The sequence below is a fragment of the Balaenoptera musculus genome, chromosome 4 (genome assembly GCF_009873245.2).
Source record: "Balaenoptera musculus isolate JJ_BM4_2016_0621 chromosome 4, mBalMus1.pri.v3, whole genome shotgun sequence".
In the NCBI taxonomy this organism is placed as follows: domain Eukaryota; kingdom Metazoa; phylum Chordata; class Mammalia; order Artiodactyla; family Balaenopteridae; genus Balaenoptera; species Balaenoptera musculus.
The window spans coordinates 44,545,132-44,561,952 of NC_045788.1; the positions used below are offsets into that span (position 1 = coordinate 44,545,132).

General features: G+C 33.0%; 1 protein-coding gene across 1 annotated transcript in view; it reads right to left on the bottom strand.

Annotated features, from left to right (window-relative positions):
* BCHE (butyrylcholinesterase) overlaps positions 1-16,269 on the bottom strand; it is a 79,976-nt gene extending 63,707 nt beyond the window's left edge. Inside the window, exons 1-2 of the mRNA XM_036849530.1 lie at positions 16,135-16,269; positions 8,507-10,031 (exon numbers count right to left, since the gene is read on the bottom strand). Of these exons, the coding sequence (XP_036705425.1) occupies positions 8,507-10,031; positions 16,135-16,249 (1,640 nt within the window). The 5' untranslated portion in view covers positions 16,250-16,269. The remainder of the gene's footprint in view (positions 1-8,506; positions 10,032-16,134) is intronic.
* Between the last annotated feature and the right edge of the window lie 552 nt (positions 16,270-16,821).

Consider the following 16,821-nt stretch of genomic DNA (forward strand, 5'->3'; position numbering starts at 1 on the left):
CTAAATTTGAATACCATTTAGTGCTTTCACAGAATAATGTTTTCTTTATTTTTGCAAGAAGTCAAATTAAAAAGGTTTTTTTTCTAATATATCTTGGAAATTGAAAAGATCTTTTAAAGTAACTGAAAAAAATGAATTTCAAGGAACTGAATGAGAAATGTAAGGTTAAGATTCTATTAAAATACAAATGGGAGAGAGGTTGGGCTTTCATCTTCATCCATGATGGAGTGACTGAAACTGGATTAACTCTCCTACCAAAAACAATTATATACTAGACCAAAAACAAACAAACCAAAACAAAAAGACAATGAGTTTCAGGAACTGGATAACAGGCAGCATAAGTCTATGATGTTTGAGAGAAGGGGAAGTTCAAGGTAAGTCCACATTTACTGTGGTTACTCACATAAGGATAAATTATTGTCCAAGATGCAGGGAGCTTGAGACTAAGCAGAGTACAGTAGGTTCACTGAGGTTAAAAGACAGAAATAAGAGTTCTAGGATACAGAAGAAACTAGAATCTGTGAGACAAGTCTCCCTGCAGATCTTTGGCTGAGTCTTGGGCTAAATATGTACAAGATGAGAGTATGAGAGGCTAAACAGGGAGAAGATGCTGCAGGGCTGAGAGCAGAAAAGAGATGGGAAAACTGGAAAGTGAATAACTATTATAATGTTGTCGACACTTTTGTTTTCATCTCATTAATACTCAGTCCAGCTGAGTGGAAAGTTATAACTTGGGAATGAAGAGACTCAGTCTATCCCCATCCTAATAGACACTTAAACCAAGTAACTGTAATATCCTCAGTGACAACGGACATTGGAGTTTAAGTCCTGCCAAGTTAGAGGGTTTATAAAATATCTTGGGCCTTTCATGGATTCACTCTAACAAAATATAAAACCAAGCCTATACACATTTGAGAAAAATTCAAGTCTATACACATCCCTTAATTGAACTGCCTAGTAAAATTAAAAACAAACAAACAAACAAACATTATTCCATGGAAACATACATTCTTCAGAAGAGCCTAAAATAATATAGAATTTCTACTCATATCATCCACAAAGTCTAGTACAAATTTGAAAATTTCGAGACATGCAAAGAAATAGGAAAACAGAAAATGAACCCGTGAAACAGATATTGGATGAGCAAACAAAACCTTAAGGCAGCTATTTTAAGTATGTTCAAGAACTTAAAGAATAATATCTTTAAATAGAAAACAGGGAGGAACTCAGAAAAATAATGAAACTACTGAAAAAAATTAGATCTGAATACTAATAAGTGAAATAAAAAAATCATTGGGTAAGTTCAACCACAGATTGAAGAAGATAGAAGAGTCATTTAGCTTGCAGAGAAACTAATTTAAAAATGTACCTAATTTGAAAAACAGAAGCAAAACTGAAGACAAGGGAAGAATAGAAACGAAACTGAGTTGTTTGTAGTGAGGTGGATGAACCTAGAGTCTGTCATACAGAGTGAAGTAAGTCAGAAAGAGAAAAATAAATACCGTATGCTAACACATATATACAGAATCTAAAAACACGGTACTGATGAACCTAGTGGCAGGGCAGGAATAAAGACACAGACATAGAGAACAGACTTGAGGACATGTAGGGGGAAGGGGAAGCTGGGACGAAGTGAGAGAGTAGCATTGACATATATACACTACCAAATGTAAAATGGATAGCTAGTGGGAAGCTACTGCATAGCACAGGGAGATCAGCTCAATGTTTTGTGATGACCTTAAGAGATGGGATAGGGAGGATGGGAGGAAGGCTCAAGAGGGAGGGGATATGGGGATATATGTATGTATATGGCTGATTCACTTTGTTGTACAACAGAAACTAACACAGTATTGTGAAACAATTATACTCCAATAAAGATATATTAAAAATAAATAAATAAAATAGAAAAAAAAAGTATCTAATTTGAAAAACAGAAGCAAAACTGAAGAAAAGGGAACAGAACCTTAGAGACCTGTGGAACAAAATTCAATAGTCTAGTGCATGTATATTTGGAGTTCTTGAAGGAGATAAGAGTGAGAATGGGGCAGAAGGAATATTTGATGGAATACTGACACAAAATTTCTCAAATGTAACATTGAAAATCACCAGGAAGAATCTTAGTAAACACCAGGCCAAAACAAAACAAAACTCCTAACCAAAGAAATCACATTTGGAAACATCATGAACAAACTATTGAAACCAAAGATAAACAGAAAATTTTGAAATCAACCAGAGGAAACTTTTTTTTTTTAACTGTATACAGTGGACAATCATATGAATAAAGGCTCAGTTTACATCAGAACTGAAGAGATAAGAAGAAAATGAAACATGTCTTTAAACTGATAAAAGAAAAAAAATCAAACCAGAATTCTATCTTCTTAAAAAATATATCATTCAATTGAAGCAAAATAAAGGTATTTTCAGATTAAAAAAAGCTGAGGACATTTGTAACTAGCCAAACTGCCGATGAGAAATCCTGAAGGATGTTCTTCAGCACAAAGGGAAATGATGTCAGATGAAAAGTAGAATCCACAAGAAAGAGTAAAGAACACTGGAAATGGTATATACATGAGTAAACATAAAAGAATATTTTTTCTTTTCTTTTATGAATTTATATTAATATAACTAATCATTTAAAGAAAATAAAATTTTATGAGGGACTTTATATTATACATTGTATAAACATATGACAACAATATAAAAAACATGGAGGACAATAAATGAAACTATACTGTTAGTTTCTTACATTTGTGAAGTAGTAAGAGTGAAATGGAAAATAGGAAGCATGAATTGTTTAGAAAGTGGGAAATGTCAATGGCAAAGTGTTAAGTGGTTCAGTATTAACTCTAAGTAGATAGTTATAAGTTAAAGAAACAATTGTTAGCATTAAGACAAATACTGGGGAAAAAATTAAAGGCAAACTAAAATATCTGTTTAAAAATAAAATCAAATAAAACATTAAATTAATGCAGAAAAAAGCTGAAAAGGAGCAATAAGAAGGATGGATTAAAAATAGCAAGGTGGTACCAGAAAACTACTAGAGCTAATCAATGAATTTGGTGAAGTTGCAGGATATAAAATTAATGCACAGAAATCTCTTGCATTCCTATACACTAATGATGAAAAATCTGAAAGAGAAATTAAGGAAAAAATCCCGTTTACCATTGCAGCAAAAAGAATAAAATACCTAGGAATAAACCTACCTAAGGAGACAAAAGACCTGTATGCAGAAAATTATAAGGCACTGATGAAAGAAATCAAAGATGATACCAACAGATGGAGAGATATACCATGTTCTTGGATTGGAAGAATCACTATTGTGAAAATGACAATACTACCCAAAGCAATCTACAGATTCAATGCAATCCCTATCAAATTACCAATGGCATTTTTTACGGAACTAGAACAAAAAATCTTAAAATTTGTATGGAGACACAAAATATCCCGAATAGCCAAAGCAGTCTTGAGGGAAAAAAATGGAGCTGGAGGAATCAGACTCCCTGACTTCAGACTATACTACAAAGCTACAGTAATCAAGGCAATATGGTACTGGCCCAAAAACAGAAACATAGATCAATAGAACAAGATAGAAAGCCCAGTGATAAACCCACACACCTATGGTCAACTAATCTATGACAAAGGAGGTAAGGATATACAATGGAGAAAAGACAGTCTCTTCAATAAGTGGTGCTGGGAAAACTGGACAGCTACATGTAAAAGAATGAAATTGGAACACTCCCTAACACCATACACAAAAATAAACTTTTGACATAAATCACAGCAAGATCTTTTTTGATCCACCTCCTAGAGTAATGGAAATAAAAACAAAAATAAACAAATGGGACCTAATGAAACTTCAAAGCTTTTACACAGCAAAGGAAACCATAAACAAGACGAAAAGACAACACTCAGAATGGTACAAAATATTTGCAAATGAATCAATGGACAAAGGATTAATCTCCAAAATATAGAAACAGCTCCTGCAGCTCAATATTAAAAAAAACAAACAACCCAATCCAAAAATGGGCAGAAGACCTAAATAGACATTTCTCCAAAGAAGACATACAGATGGCCAAGAAGCACGTGAAAAGCTGCTCAACATCACTAATTATTAGAGAAATGCAAATCACAACTACAAAGAGATGTCACCTCACACAAATTAGAATGGGCATCAACAGAAAATCTACAAATAACAAATGCTGGAGAGGGTGTGGAGAAAAGGGAACCCTCTTGCACTGCTGGTGGGAATGTAAATTGATACAGCCATTATGGAGAGCAGTATGGAGTTTCCTTAAAAATCTAAAAATAGAATTACCATATGATCCAGCAATCCCACTACTGGGCATATACCCAGAGAAAACCATAATTCAAAAAGACACAGGCACCCCAATGTTCATTGCAGCACTATTTACAATAGCCAGGTCATGGAAGCAACCTAAATGCCCAGCGACAGACGAATGGATAAAGAAGATGTGGTGCATATATACAATGGAATATTACTCGGCCATAAAAAGGAACAAAATTGGGTCATTTGTTGAGACGTGGATGGATCTAGAGACTGTCATACAGAGTGAAGTAAGTCAGAAAGAGAAAAACAAATATCATATATTAACGCTTATATGGGGAACCTAGAAAAATGGTACAGATGAACTGGTTTGCAGGGCAGAAATTGAGACACAGATGTAGAGAACAAATGTATGGACACCAAGGGGGGAAAGCAGCGGGGGGGTGGGGATGGTGGTGTGGTGAATTGGGCAATTGGGATTGACATGTATACACTGATGTGTATAAAATTGATGACTAATAAGAACCTGCTGTATAAAAAAATAAATTAAATAAAATTCAAAAATTCAAAAAAAAAAGAGAAGAAAATCATAGCAAGGTGGTAGATTTAAACAAAAACATATTGACAATTACATTAACTATCAAATGGATTAATCACACCAACTGTAAGAAAGGGTTTTTTTTTTTTTTTTTAAATAGGTGGGTTGGAGTAAACAGATGGAACAAAATATGTTATGTAAATGTAAGCATGGGAAACTTGATGTATCTATCTTAATATTAGGCAAAGTCAACTTCAGGACAGAGACATTTCATAAAGATAAAACAGTCAATTAATCAGGACTACATAATCCTAAATGTACATGGAATTTATAGTATAGATTTAAAATATTAAAAGGAAAATTAGCAGAACTAAATGGAGAAATAAAAAATACCATAGTTATAGTCCAAGATGTTAATACCCTTCTCTCAGTATTTAAAACAAGTAGGCAAAAAATATTAGTAAGACTATTAGAAGACCTGAGCAACCATGAACTAATTAATCTACAGAACACACCATACCAAATAATTGAAGAACACATATTCTTTTCAAGAGCACATAAGATAATCACCCATAAGGATCATATGCTGGGTCATAAAATAATTCTCAATACATTTCAAAGGGAAAAATCTTACAGAGTATAGTCTCTTACTAGAACTGAATTAAATTAGAAATCCACAACAAGATATCTAGAAATTACCCAAATAGCTGGAAGTTAAACAATAGACTACTAAACAACCCACTGGCAAAATAAAATATCACAAAGAAAAATTCAAAATTATTTTGAACTTAATCCTAATGAGAAATACAATATATACTAAACGTATTATTTAAGGAGAAAAATTCATTAAAACATTTTATGAACCATGAACTGGAAAACTCATTTTCCTGGATGATTATTACAGCGCTCAGTTCTACTTTTTTACTTTCTTGATGTGTCATTTTGGTGTTATATGGAAGTAAAATCCTGCAGTTTCCCAGTCTTGGAATTACTGACCTTTGGAATGAATAATTCGCTGTTGTGGGGGGCTGTCGTGTGCATTTTAAGATGTTTAGCAGCACTCCCAGCCTCTACCTTGCTAGTAGCACCCCAACTCCAGACATTGTTAAATGTCCCCAGTATGGGGAGTAGAGGGGAATCAAGGGGGAGAATCTCCCTGGGATGAGAACATCAAACATCATGTTTGTGGTCCAATAAATATGGGTGGATTTCCAAACCTAACGCTTAAATCAACTTTGTTTCCATGGAGTTTAATCATTCTAAACTTCTGTATATATTCATAGGTATACTTTGAAAACAGATAGTGCACACCAGGAGATTAAAATTATGTTTGCCATCAAGTCAAATCTCAACACATATGACATGTTATTATCTGTTCAACTGTGCAAACGTGGACTCTAAAGAAACTCACTGACCGAAATGACATCTTGTTATGGCTGAACTTCTTAAAAAAGTTTAATTTTTATGGTTTACAATCTTGTTTATATGAATTTATCATTATAATTAAAAAGTGTCAACCTTTATTTATTTCCCATTAAAATATGCTAATCATAGAAGGAGATTAGGATTAAACAATCTATTATTCTATTAATTGTCAAATATTCTCTTCTTTGACCTGTTGCTATCTGTGTACCATAAATATGACCTTTACCACATCTGGTTCTCAGTGTTCCCAATTGTGAAATAAGAAAATATAAATTTCTTGATAATTTAAACATGCAAAGTATGAAGTCCTTTAAAAATTTACAGGCATCAATAATTTGAAGAAATATTGATATTTCCCTTAAGTTCCCTTAATATTCCCCTTCAGTTATGTATAATCTCTAGAATTGCCAGAAAGAATTAAAAAACATATTCAGATGATTTAATATGGATAGAGCCTTGAGGGAGAGAACAGAATGAAATATATGTAATTCTAATGCAGCTCTAGAAATAAGATGATCCTTCTTAAGCAGAAATTTAGACTGATGTTGAGAAGGTGTAAGATATTGCACAGCTACAGATAATATGATAACAGATAATATAATAGCCTACATATCTTGAAAAAAAATTTTTTTACCCATACTAGCTTTTACCTGCTTTCACTGAATCATTAACCAAATATTGGTAAGTGTGACATATACTAATATCAGTACTTTAATGAGTATCCAATAAAGCCACACGTTCTCTTTCAAGAAGCTAGTTCTTAGTCTAGTTTAGGAGGCTCAGAATACAATAAAAGATAAGATTTAGACACGTGACAGTCAATGGCTTCTGTGAGAATGAAAAAGAGGTCTGAAGGAATTACAACTCTAGGAATTAAATATACATTGTATGAAACATGTAGTCAGTCAAAACTTTAACAAAATAGTAGGACTTGTGTCGTTAAAAAGGAGAGAGGTAAATGTTCTAAGCAGGGCACATAGCAAGAACAAGGCTCTAAGGCGTAGTTAAGCTTGAAATCTTTGGTATTCATGAGATAACTTGTCTACCAAGCAACAAGGTGCTGGGGAGTACGGGTTGCAGCAAGATTATAGAAGCCTCTTAATGCCAGATGGAAGAGTTTTAGCTTTATACACAGTAAATAAGTATCAAAATTTTTGAGATGAATTATATCATACAAGTACTTTGTAGAAAGATACACACAGTAACATGGAGTACAATGAATTCCAAATGGAGGATGGAAAAGAAAACCAGAAAGCAAAATCATTCTCAACATTCTTTTCAATCGTAAAACACAGGATGACAAATTGGATTAATGCATCAATCGATTTGTGAGTTTCTGTAAGCACTTTTCAAAAAAAGAGATGCCCAAATTTCTATTCTTTTATTATTCTCATTGATACAAATTATTCCAATGTATAAAATTCAATTTGGGGTTACAAACAGTAAAAAAAAAAAAAAAAACACCTTCTTTTTTATACACACAAAATATTTAAAAAATAGAATATATATTAAAAGAGATTATTTTCCTCTGACTATTGAAGACATTCTATCACAATATTTATAATATATGAGGGAAAATATGTTCTTTTGTAACATCTCTGATTATGTAAGGTAATGTCATCCATATGACTACTCAAGTGTAAAACAGCTTAGCTGAACAAGATGACTCTTGTAGCTCTCGTTCAACACAGGTTACCTAAAAGCTCTGAACAAACATATTAGGGAATAAAAAACGTTGATAAAATGGCAAATTCTGTTTTTTGAGTAATCTGAGGGCCAACCCTATCACCACCTTGCCCTTTGATTTTCTTGAGCAGGGATGTATTTCTTTGTGTATCAGATAACAATGTACTACTGCTTAAGAGCATGAGAAAAAGAGAGACACTCCTAATCTCTCTCAAACCTGTGAACACTATAAACTTTCAGGCTTAATAACATGTCACAGTAATTTTAGTTCTCAAGGTAAACATCTATTTCCGTACAAACTTTGGTGAACATTGTTAAAGTACTTTGCAGTACTTTGGAAATGAAATCAGAAAATATTTTTCATAAAATGTCTTTGATTATTTCTTTTAAGCACTCTGATGCAAGGAACTGAAATGCAGTACATAATAAAAAACAAAACCAGCTTAAGGTATGAAGAGAATAAATAATCAAAATGTTTCTGTACCTTTAATGAAGTCTACACTGGAGACCAAGCAAAGTTAAGCAAAACAAAACAAAGCCAAACAAGAACAACTACAAAAATTGGCACTTACCCATATTTTGCAAAATTTGCCCAGCGTTTCATAATGGATCTACTCAAAATTTCCTCAGATTTTGTGTAATTAACTCTTCTTTCCAGAGGCAAACCGAAGACAAATTCAATCTCATAACCATGCATCACTCCCATCCATTCTGGCCAAGGGAGTTTGGAGGATCGGTGTTCAAAATAGTAGAAAAAGGCATTGTTTCCCATATCTGAGAACTTTTTGGTGAACTCCAAGGCAGGGCATATGATATTATAATCCCCAACAACATCATCCAAGGCCTCACGGTAGTTTTCATCTCTCTGATCATCTAACCAGTCCATGTAGTGGAAAAGGATCGATTCCTTTCCAAATTCACTCAATCCCGGAAAAAATATTTTTAAACCTTCTTGAAATTCTTTTCTAGTTATAATACTATTGTTATCTTTGCTGAAACCAGGAGCACCGTATACTAAAAATGCTGTCCCTTCATCTTTGTTAACACCCACCAAGATCTGGGTTTTTTTGAACTGTCCAAGTTGGAGTAGTGTGTCTGGCATGTCAGTGAGAAAATCACCATCCACAGTTGGACCAAAGTTTACTGACAAGAGCGTACCATAAGGGACAACAAATACTTCATTCAGAAGAATTTCCTGGGGATCTTTATTTCGAAGACATTTGATTATCTCAGTCTCATTTTCTCGAGAGCAACCAATAAATTTAGCTAAAGTCAATGTTCTGTTCCTAGCTTCATAAAGAGATGTCACTACCCAAGGGGAATTAGAGGATCCACTTTGCAGAATGGCTCTGGTAAACAATGGGTGGCTTCTAGGAGAAAGTAAATGAAGGCTAACTGAAGCTGCTCCTGCACTTTCTCCAAAGAGAGTTACACTCTTAGGATTTCCACCAAAGGCTGCTATATTTTTTTGGACCCACTGAAGGGCCAACTGTTGATCAAATAAGCCCGTGTTTCCTGGTGCCTCAGGATTTCCCGGTAAAGCTAAGAATCCTAGGGCACCCACCCTATAGTTCATTGAAACCACAATAACTCTTTCAGTCCGTGCCAGAAACTTGCCATCATAAACATGCAAAGATGATGTCCCAGTTTGAAAACCACCACCATAGATCCATACCATGACAGTAGCATTTTTTGGTTTAGGTGCTGGAATCCACACATTCAGATATAAGCAGTCTTCACTGAGGTCAGTGTTCGGGTTCCACATCTCTGATCCAAGGAAGCCTGGGAAACTTTGATCTGTGTTCTGATAGCAAGAATTTGCATATTTTGTGGCATTCCAAATATTGGGCCACTTGGTCAAGGACTGTGGCTTTTTGAATCGAAGTCTACCAAGAGGTGGTTGTGCATAGGGGATTCCAAGAAAGGCTGTTACTGTGCCCCCAAGAACTGGCAAGTTCATCCCTCTGACTTTTCCATTCTTGGTGGTAATTATGACGTCTTCTTCAGTGTGTGACTTCCCAAAGAGCACCCAGAGCAGAAGAAACCGCAAGAGAAATCTGATGTATATGATTGTACCCTTGCTCTGCATATTGGTTTCTGCAAGAGAGATAAGTGGGAAGTTTTAACAGCCTCATGCATCTAGTATTATATTTTATTGATGATAATTAACTAAAATTTAGTAGTTCTTATCAATCCTATAAATTATGAAAACTAATAAATCTGTTACTGCTATAAAGACACGTAAAAAAACATAGAAAATTGTTGGAGATATTTCAGTTTTCAATTTAGAAATAAATGAGTGAAATGGAAAAGGAGAAATTATTTCAATTTGGAAAGATTCGTTTTCAAACCTCTGTAAGAAAGATGTAGTTTTTTAAGGAAGAAATTTGTCCAAGGCATTAGTAGATATATATATACTTCTTTACCATACACAGCACCACCAACGGTGGCATTAAGTGGTAGTCTACTTAATGACAGATATAATAGATTAAATTTCTACCATAGTTAGAAGAGGAAATACAAGCTTATATAATCTCTGAAATATATACAGCTCTAATCATGGCTAGCTGGCTCTTGACAGTAGGTTAAGAACCTTTAAGGATCCTTAGACTTCTATTACTGCCTTTTTCTGTTTCCATGGTCCCTTCTGTGGTCCTTTTTGCCTAGTGGTTTCTTCCTCTATATAATTGTAGCCTATGGTCAGAAGAGAATTTGGACAAGCAATTCACAGAATGTGAAGTAACAAAAAAATACAGTAGTTGCCATTTTTCCTACAAATTGTGAAAACGAACAAATCTGCTACCACTATAAAGGCCTACGGGAAAAACTGGAAAGGGAAGACTGGATATATACCAATTCCTCTGAAACTGAATAACCACGAAGGGCTTTTCTACCTGAATTATATTGTCAATGGAGATAACGTTAGATGTGGGAGAAGTAACTGACTTAGAAGAAATTTTACACGCAGGGATTACTCAACGCATGTCTGTTAATTTGTTAATTCATTAAAACATGTGCAACTAGGGAGGTTAAATGTGCTAGCATGGTCAGATTTACTTGTATTTTGATAGTGGACGCGATGAGTGTAATAAGAGGATTAAAACTGAGAAATTACTGGGAAAAGTGGGGGAAGCAAAAGTAATCTTTGAGACCTATAAAATCATAACTATTTGGCATTTTATTAAATAATATTTATTAATGATATGAAGAGAACATTTGGGGAAATCAAATTTTCATTAAAAATTCATAATGCATACTTGAGTTTCTTTTAAATAAAAAAAAATTTAAATCAGATTCTGAAACTCCAAGTGGCAAAGAGGGACAGAAAAATGTAATGCAGATATCATTTGAAAGAAATAACATCTTTATATAACTGGAAGAAAAAAGAAAATCTGATTAAAACTGTCGAATACAAACACTGATTCTCATCCACATAACAATAGCAAAGGTCCATACATGTACAAAATATTTTTATTATGTTTTGATAGTGTAATAATAAGTCCAACCTATGTGTCCAAGAAGCTAATCCTGTGAGCATTGAGAATTTGTATTAGTCTTTTTATTCTACTTTTTAAATTAAATTGTCTTAGAAGGCAGAGATTAAGGCACTATCTATGGTGATAACTGTCTCAGATCTACGATCCTCACAGTTAATCAGCCTCATTCACCACTGCTCATAGGACAGCTAGTGATCAACAAGTATTTTTTGATCCCCTAAAATATCTGAATAATCTAGTCCATTGTGTACACTATTTTGTTCAGTGTCTAGTATTTATAGATATATCTCCATCTATACCTCTATCTCTGCCTCTATTTCTGCCTCTATCTTTGTCTATGTTTATGGCTAGGTCTATATCTATATATTTATATCTAATTCTACTGATGTCCATATGTTTATGCATATATATACATATATATTTATACATAATGATTGTTATAAGGTTTAAAAAAATCAAACCATGAGATTAATTATTATGCTCTCAATTTTTTTTTTTTTAATAAATTTATTTATTTATTTTTGGCTGCATTGGGTCTTTGTTGCGGGCTTTCTCTAGTTACGGCGAGCAGGGGCCACTCTTCGCTGTGGTGCACGGGCCTCTAATTGTGGTGGCCTGTCTTGTTGCAGAGCACGGGCTCTAGGCACGTGGGCTTCAGTAGTTGTGGTGCACGGGCTTAGTTGCTCCACGGCATGTGGGGTCTTCCCGGACCAGGGCTTGAACTTGTGTCCCCTGCATTGGCAGGTGGACTCTTAACCACTGTGCCACCAGGGAAGTCCCTATGCTCTCAATTTTGATACAACTGAATTTGTGCTAATACCAATAAAATATATTATTGAAGTATATAATATTTTAACACTATGTATATACTATTAGAAAATTTAGCTATTATTATAATCATAACAAAAATGCAATTTATCTTCTAAAAATAATAAGTAAATAAAATGTCATAATAATATAAAGTTTCCTGTAAAGTTGACACTTACTAATAAAATTTTATATTTCTGAGAGTTAGGATTTTTAGAGACACTGCTACCACATACCACAGTTGTGTGTTTCTTTTTTTCTTCCTTCTGATAATTCCTAAGACATTTCTTCTAAATAAATGGAGGAGGGCATTTGGAAGAAAGCAAAGTGCTGTGATAGATTTTTTTTCATTTTTAAAAACTTGCTTTAGAAAGGAAAAGGAATTAAGATACAAAGCTGGTTTATTCTAAGCTGCATTTCAACAGATAAATTGCAGCCTCTTTGGTTGGACTCATTCCTGCCTTTGGTCTAGCTCAACCAATGTATTCTGAGTCTAATAAAAACAATCATTTTTTTTTGGTTTTGTATAAATCTTATTTTGTCTTTTAAACCATAAAACAAATCCTAATAATTTTTGCTTTCTGACATTTTTCAAACTTTCATTCTATTGTTTATTAATTTTATTGCACAGCAAATATAAAATTAATACCAAAATTTTGGTTTTGTATGTAATTAATAAATATAATAATTTTCATTGCACATGTTATGAAAGGCTGCTATAACATCTAAAATGTTGTACTATCATCCCCATGTCATTTAGTTTGATTTATACTACTACTTCTTGTATGTTTTTATTTATATTTTGTGCTGAGTAGAACTTAATGTTATATAATATGATTTATATGAATAATAACTTGCTTTTTCAACAATGATATCTGTGAGTCATCACCTTGGTATTAGTAATACAAGTACTTACACCTTATAATTGTAAATAATGTAATTAGTAACATTCAAAAAATCAGTGTCAGCCTGTGTTTATTGCAAGAATGGCAATATAATTCCAATTCACTTTCATGGTACCTGTTGTAGTGTATTATATACCATATTATTAAATCTAGGTTTTAATAGGAAAATATGCTTATGTTCACATACTCATTGTTAGCATAGGTTAGTTTTTTGTTTTTTATATTTAGCTGCAGTACTTTATTTAAGTAAGCATTATTTTGTTCTTTTCATAACCTGGTATTCTCTAGTCTCACAGGTTGCACTGTGGTTTTACCATTAAGAGATGTTTATGTTTTTAATATATGCTATCACATGATTAAACAATCAAAAGAGAGACAAATACAGGAGACTAAGAAATGTTATTACTCTATATCTCTAAGTCTTTACTAACAATTAAAATATTCAATAAAATTTCATTTATTTCCTCCTATACTTTCTGGTGCAAATTGACTACTGGCACATTAAATAATTTAAACTCTGAGAACACGTAACATGTTTATCATAAAGAACGGGGTAAAGTTTTATACCAAGGACAACTAATTATCTGAATTTAGATCAATTAACTTATTGTAATAATCTTTAATATTTGATTAAAAGACGGAGGTTTTGTTTGGAATTGCAAAAGAGAATGGATGGGAGTGGGAAGAGAGAAAAACCTGAAAGACAATTAATGCTATAGTGTTCCAAGTTTATCAAATGCTCCAGAATATCAAAATCTACTGGCAATTTTGGGAAAATATTCTAAACTTAAAAAAATTTTTTTTAATTAAAAGAAGGTAAAAAAAATTTCCTTTTTGCATTCTTAATTCAATTTTGAAAGTGTAGAAATTCCTTGACTGATTTTTAAAATATATAAGGTTATGCTATAAGATATGGATGCAATCAAATTATTGATATAAAGAGCTATTTATTTGCCATATATTTGCCATAATTGGATATCAACCAAATTTTCAAAATAATTGGCCAGTCAAGGACTTCTTAAAGGATGGTCATGCAAAAATTGATAATAGTTTTCTCTGAATGTAATTTTCCTGTCTTTTAAAAAGTTTTATTAGAATATATATTTCTGTATAAAAGTAGACTGTTAAAATGGTGGGGAAAGAGCCATCTAGAAAATATGATCTAGAACAAGTGCCACTAAAATGTATTTAGTTCAATTAAAACAACTGAGCCTTTATACCAAACCTAAAGAGCTTGTATTGTTGTAGGCTAAGTGAAGTGGGGAACTGAGGAAGTCTGTTTATAAATAGACTATACCACTGTCTTTCAGGGACCCTTCAGATATCCAATAGGCACTAAAAGGATGTGTATACATAGAAGACACTATATTAGGCATGAGAAACAGATCTGTAACTGTCTTCAATCAGGAAGAACATCCACAAACTTCTCATTGTGTGAACAATTTGAACATTTAATATTAGAGAGATATCTTGGGTCTCCTTTGAAAGTTCAATCTGTTCTTAGGTTGACATCTATCCAATTATAATTCTCCAACGTTTGAAACAGTTTAGTTTTGATAAGAATGAGCAGATTTTGGCATGAAAGCATTAAAATGAAGACAGCATACAATTTAAGTATATATTATTAATTGTTACCAAGAAATAAATCAAAGCACAAACTAAATTTGTAACTAAGATATCATTTGCTAAGATATTATTAGCTTATTATATTATTAGCTTATATATTATTATTATTATATTATATTATATTATTAGCTTATATTCTAAAAACTGAAATGTGGAGTAGATCCCAAATATTTTCTTACAATTAAAGAAGCAGGACATTAAAAACAAACAACAACAGGTTTAGGAGAATAAAACAGAACTTTGCAAATCCAATTAGAAATTTAGTTTGCTTCCAAAAGGTCACGTTATTTCAAATACACTGAGAATTCTAAAGATGTCATTTAAAGTAAAAGTGACTCTTTAAAAGCTCATGCTTATCCTTAAACAAAGTAACTATTTATATAAGTGAAATGTAATATTTATCATAGATATGAGATAGCTTATATTATGGAAGCATTACACAGCTTAGTGACAGTAACTCCTAACTGAGTTTATTATCATGCAATATCTTCATAAAAATTTGGAAGAGACAACTTTAATTTTTTTAAATTACAAATAAAAATCATAAATAATGAAATAATTTTGCTCACATTTCAGTTTACTTTTAATCATTCATATATTTTATACTCAATGCTTAATTCTCTGGTTAAACAGGAACTGGTATCAAAATAAAGGTAGATTACAAAATCATAGGATGAGCAGAAAGTCAATATTTGCTTATTATTTCCATAATAATAAAATAATAGCAAATGTAAAATATTTTGCTATAAACACACATATTAAAAGAAAAAGAACAAACAGGGAAAATGGGACAAAAGTTTGTAAATCAAATCGGGAAATAGATTTTTCCTTTTAGAGAAAAGAAACTTAGACTTTTTCTTTGCCAATTGATATTGTTAAAGTTTCAGATGACAAAATGTTAAGTACCCTGTAGAGCCAGACAATAACTATTCATTTCAAACCACTTTAAAAAAAGAAAAAACTAGAGAGTAAGACTGGTCAAAAAACACTTTTGTTACTCTTTTAAGGAGAAATTCACTAAACAGTGCATTTAAGGGTAAAACACAGCATAAAGTGTTTTCCCTTAGAGGGTGCATTAACATATATTACAGTGATTCCACAAGTGCTACGGTCCTTTATACAAAGTTGAATAAATTCATTATTTCCTTAGCAGTTAAATGGCCGCAGTCTGCGTTCCCTGAATAATCGGAAGATTTGATGTATGTGGCTGCTCCCTTACTTCATCTGTCCCATTTGCAGTGACTGTCTCCCACAGAGCACCAAAGGGGCACAGCAAACACGTGAAGGGCTCACGTTCCTCCCACAGAATGAGCTTCACAGTAACTTGCATCTCTAACAGGAAGATGTAAATTCAGAGCAACTTACCCGACTCACTGCAATGAAGATGATAAAGTTTGCAAGGAATGGAAATCATATAATACTTCAGGGAAATGCAGTAAGCAGCTTCTGCTCCAGCCTGCAAATTGGACTGCACTGACATTACAATCAACTGTTACTGACAAAGCTCGCGAGAGTTGGCAGCTGCAACTTGATCTAGAGGCAGCCAATCTTTACTTTCTGACATCTGTTCAGAGGCTAATTGTATGAATGCAATAGTGATTCATTTACAGAAGTATTACCGGCGTCATGCTTTACGATTGCAGGCGCTCATCTAACAGTGAAGAAAAAAAAGACACAGAGCTTCATTAACAGACGCTGAAATTGAACAGCAAATACACAGGTTATTTTTGTTTGTTTTCTTAAACACTACCAGAACTTTTAAGATTTTTTTTCTCCTTTAAGGAATACACATTTTTCTTATGCTTGTTTTGATTTAAAGATATACATGTTGCTTTAAAGAAATGCTGTTATTGAAATCTTTGTACCTTCAATCCGTGGCAATCATGGAGCTATAAAGGAGCGTAAAAGATTAAATAGGAAACTAATTACTCTGTAGATAAAGCTATGAAAATCAAAAGACTAGTTATATACACGAAAAAAAAAAAAAAGGCTAGTTATATGAATGAATGAATGTCTCTGATATGTATGTCCTTCCAGCTCCCACACCCCAAC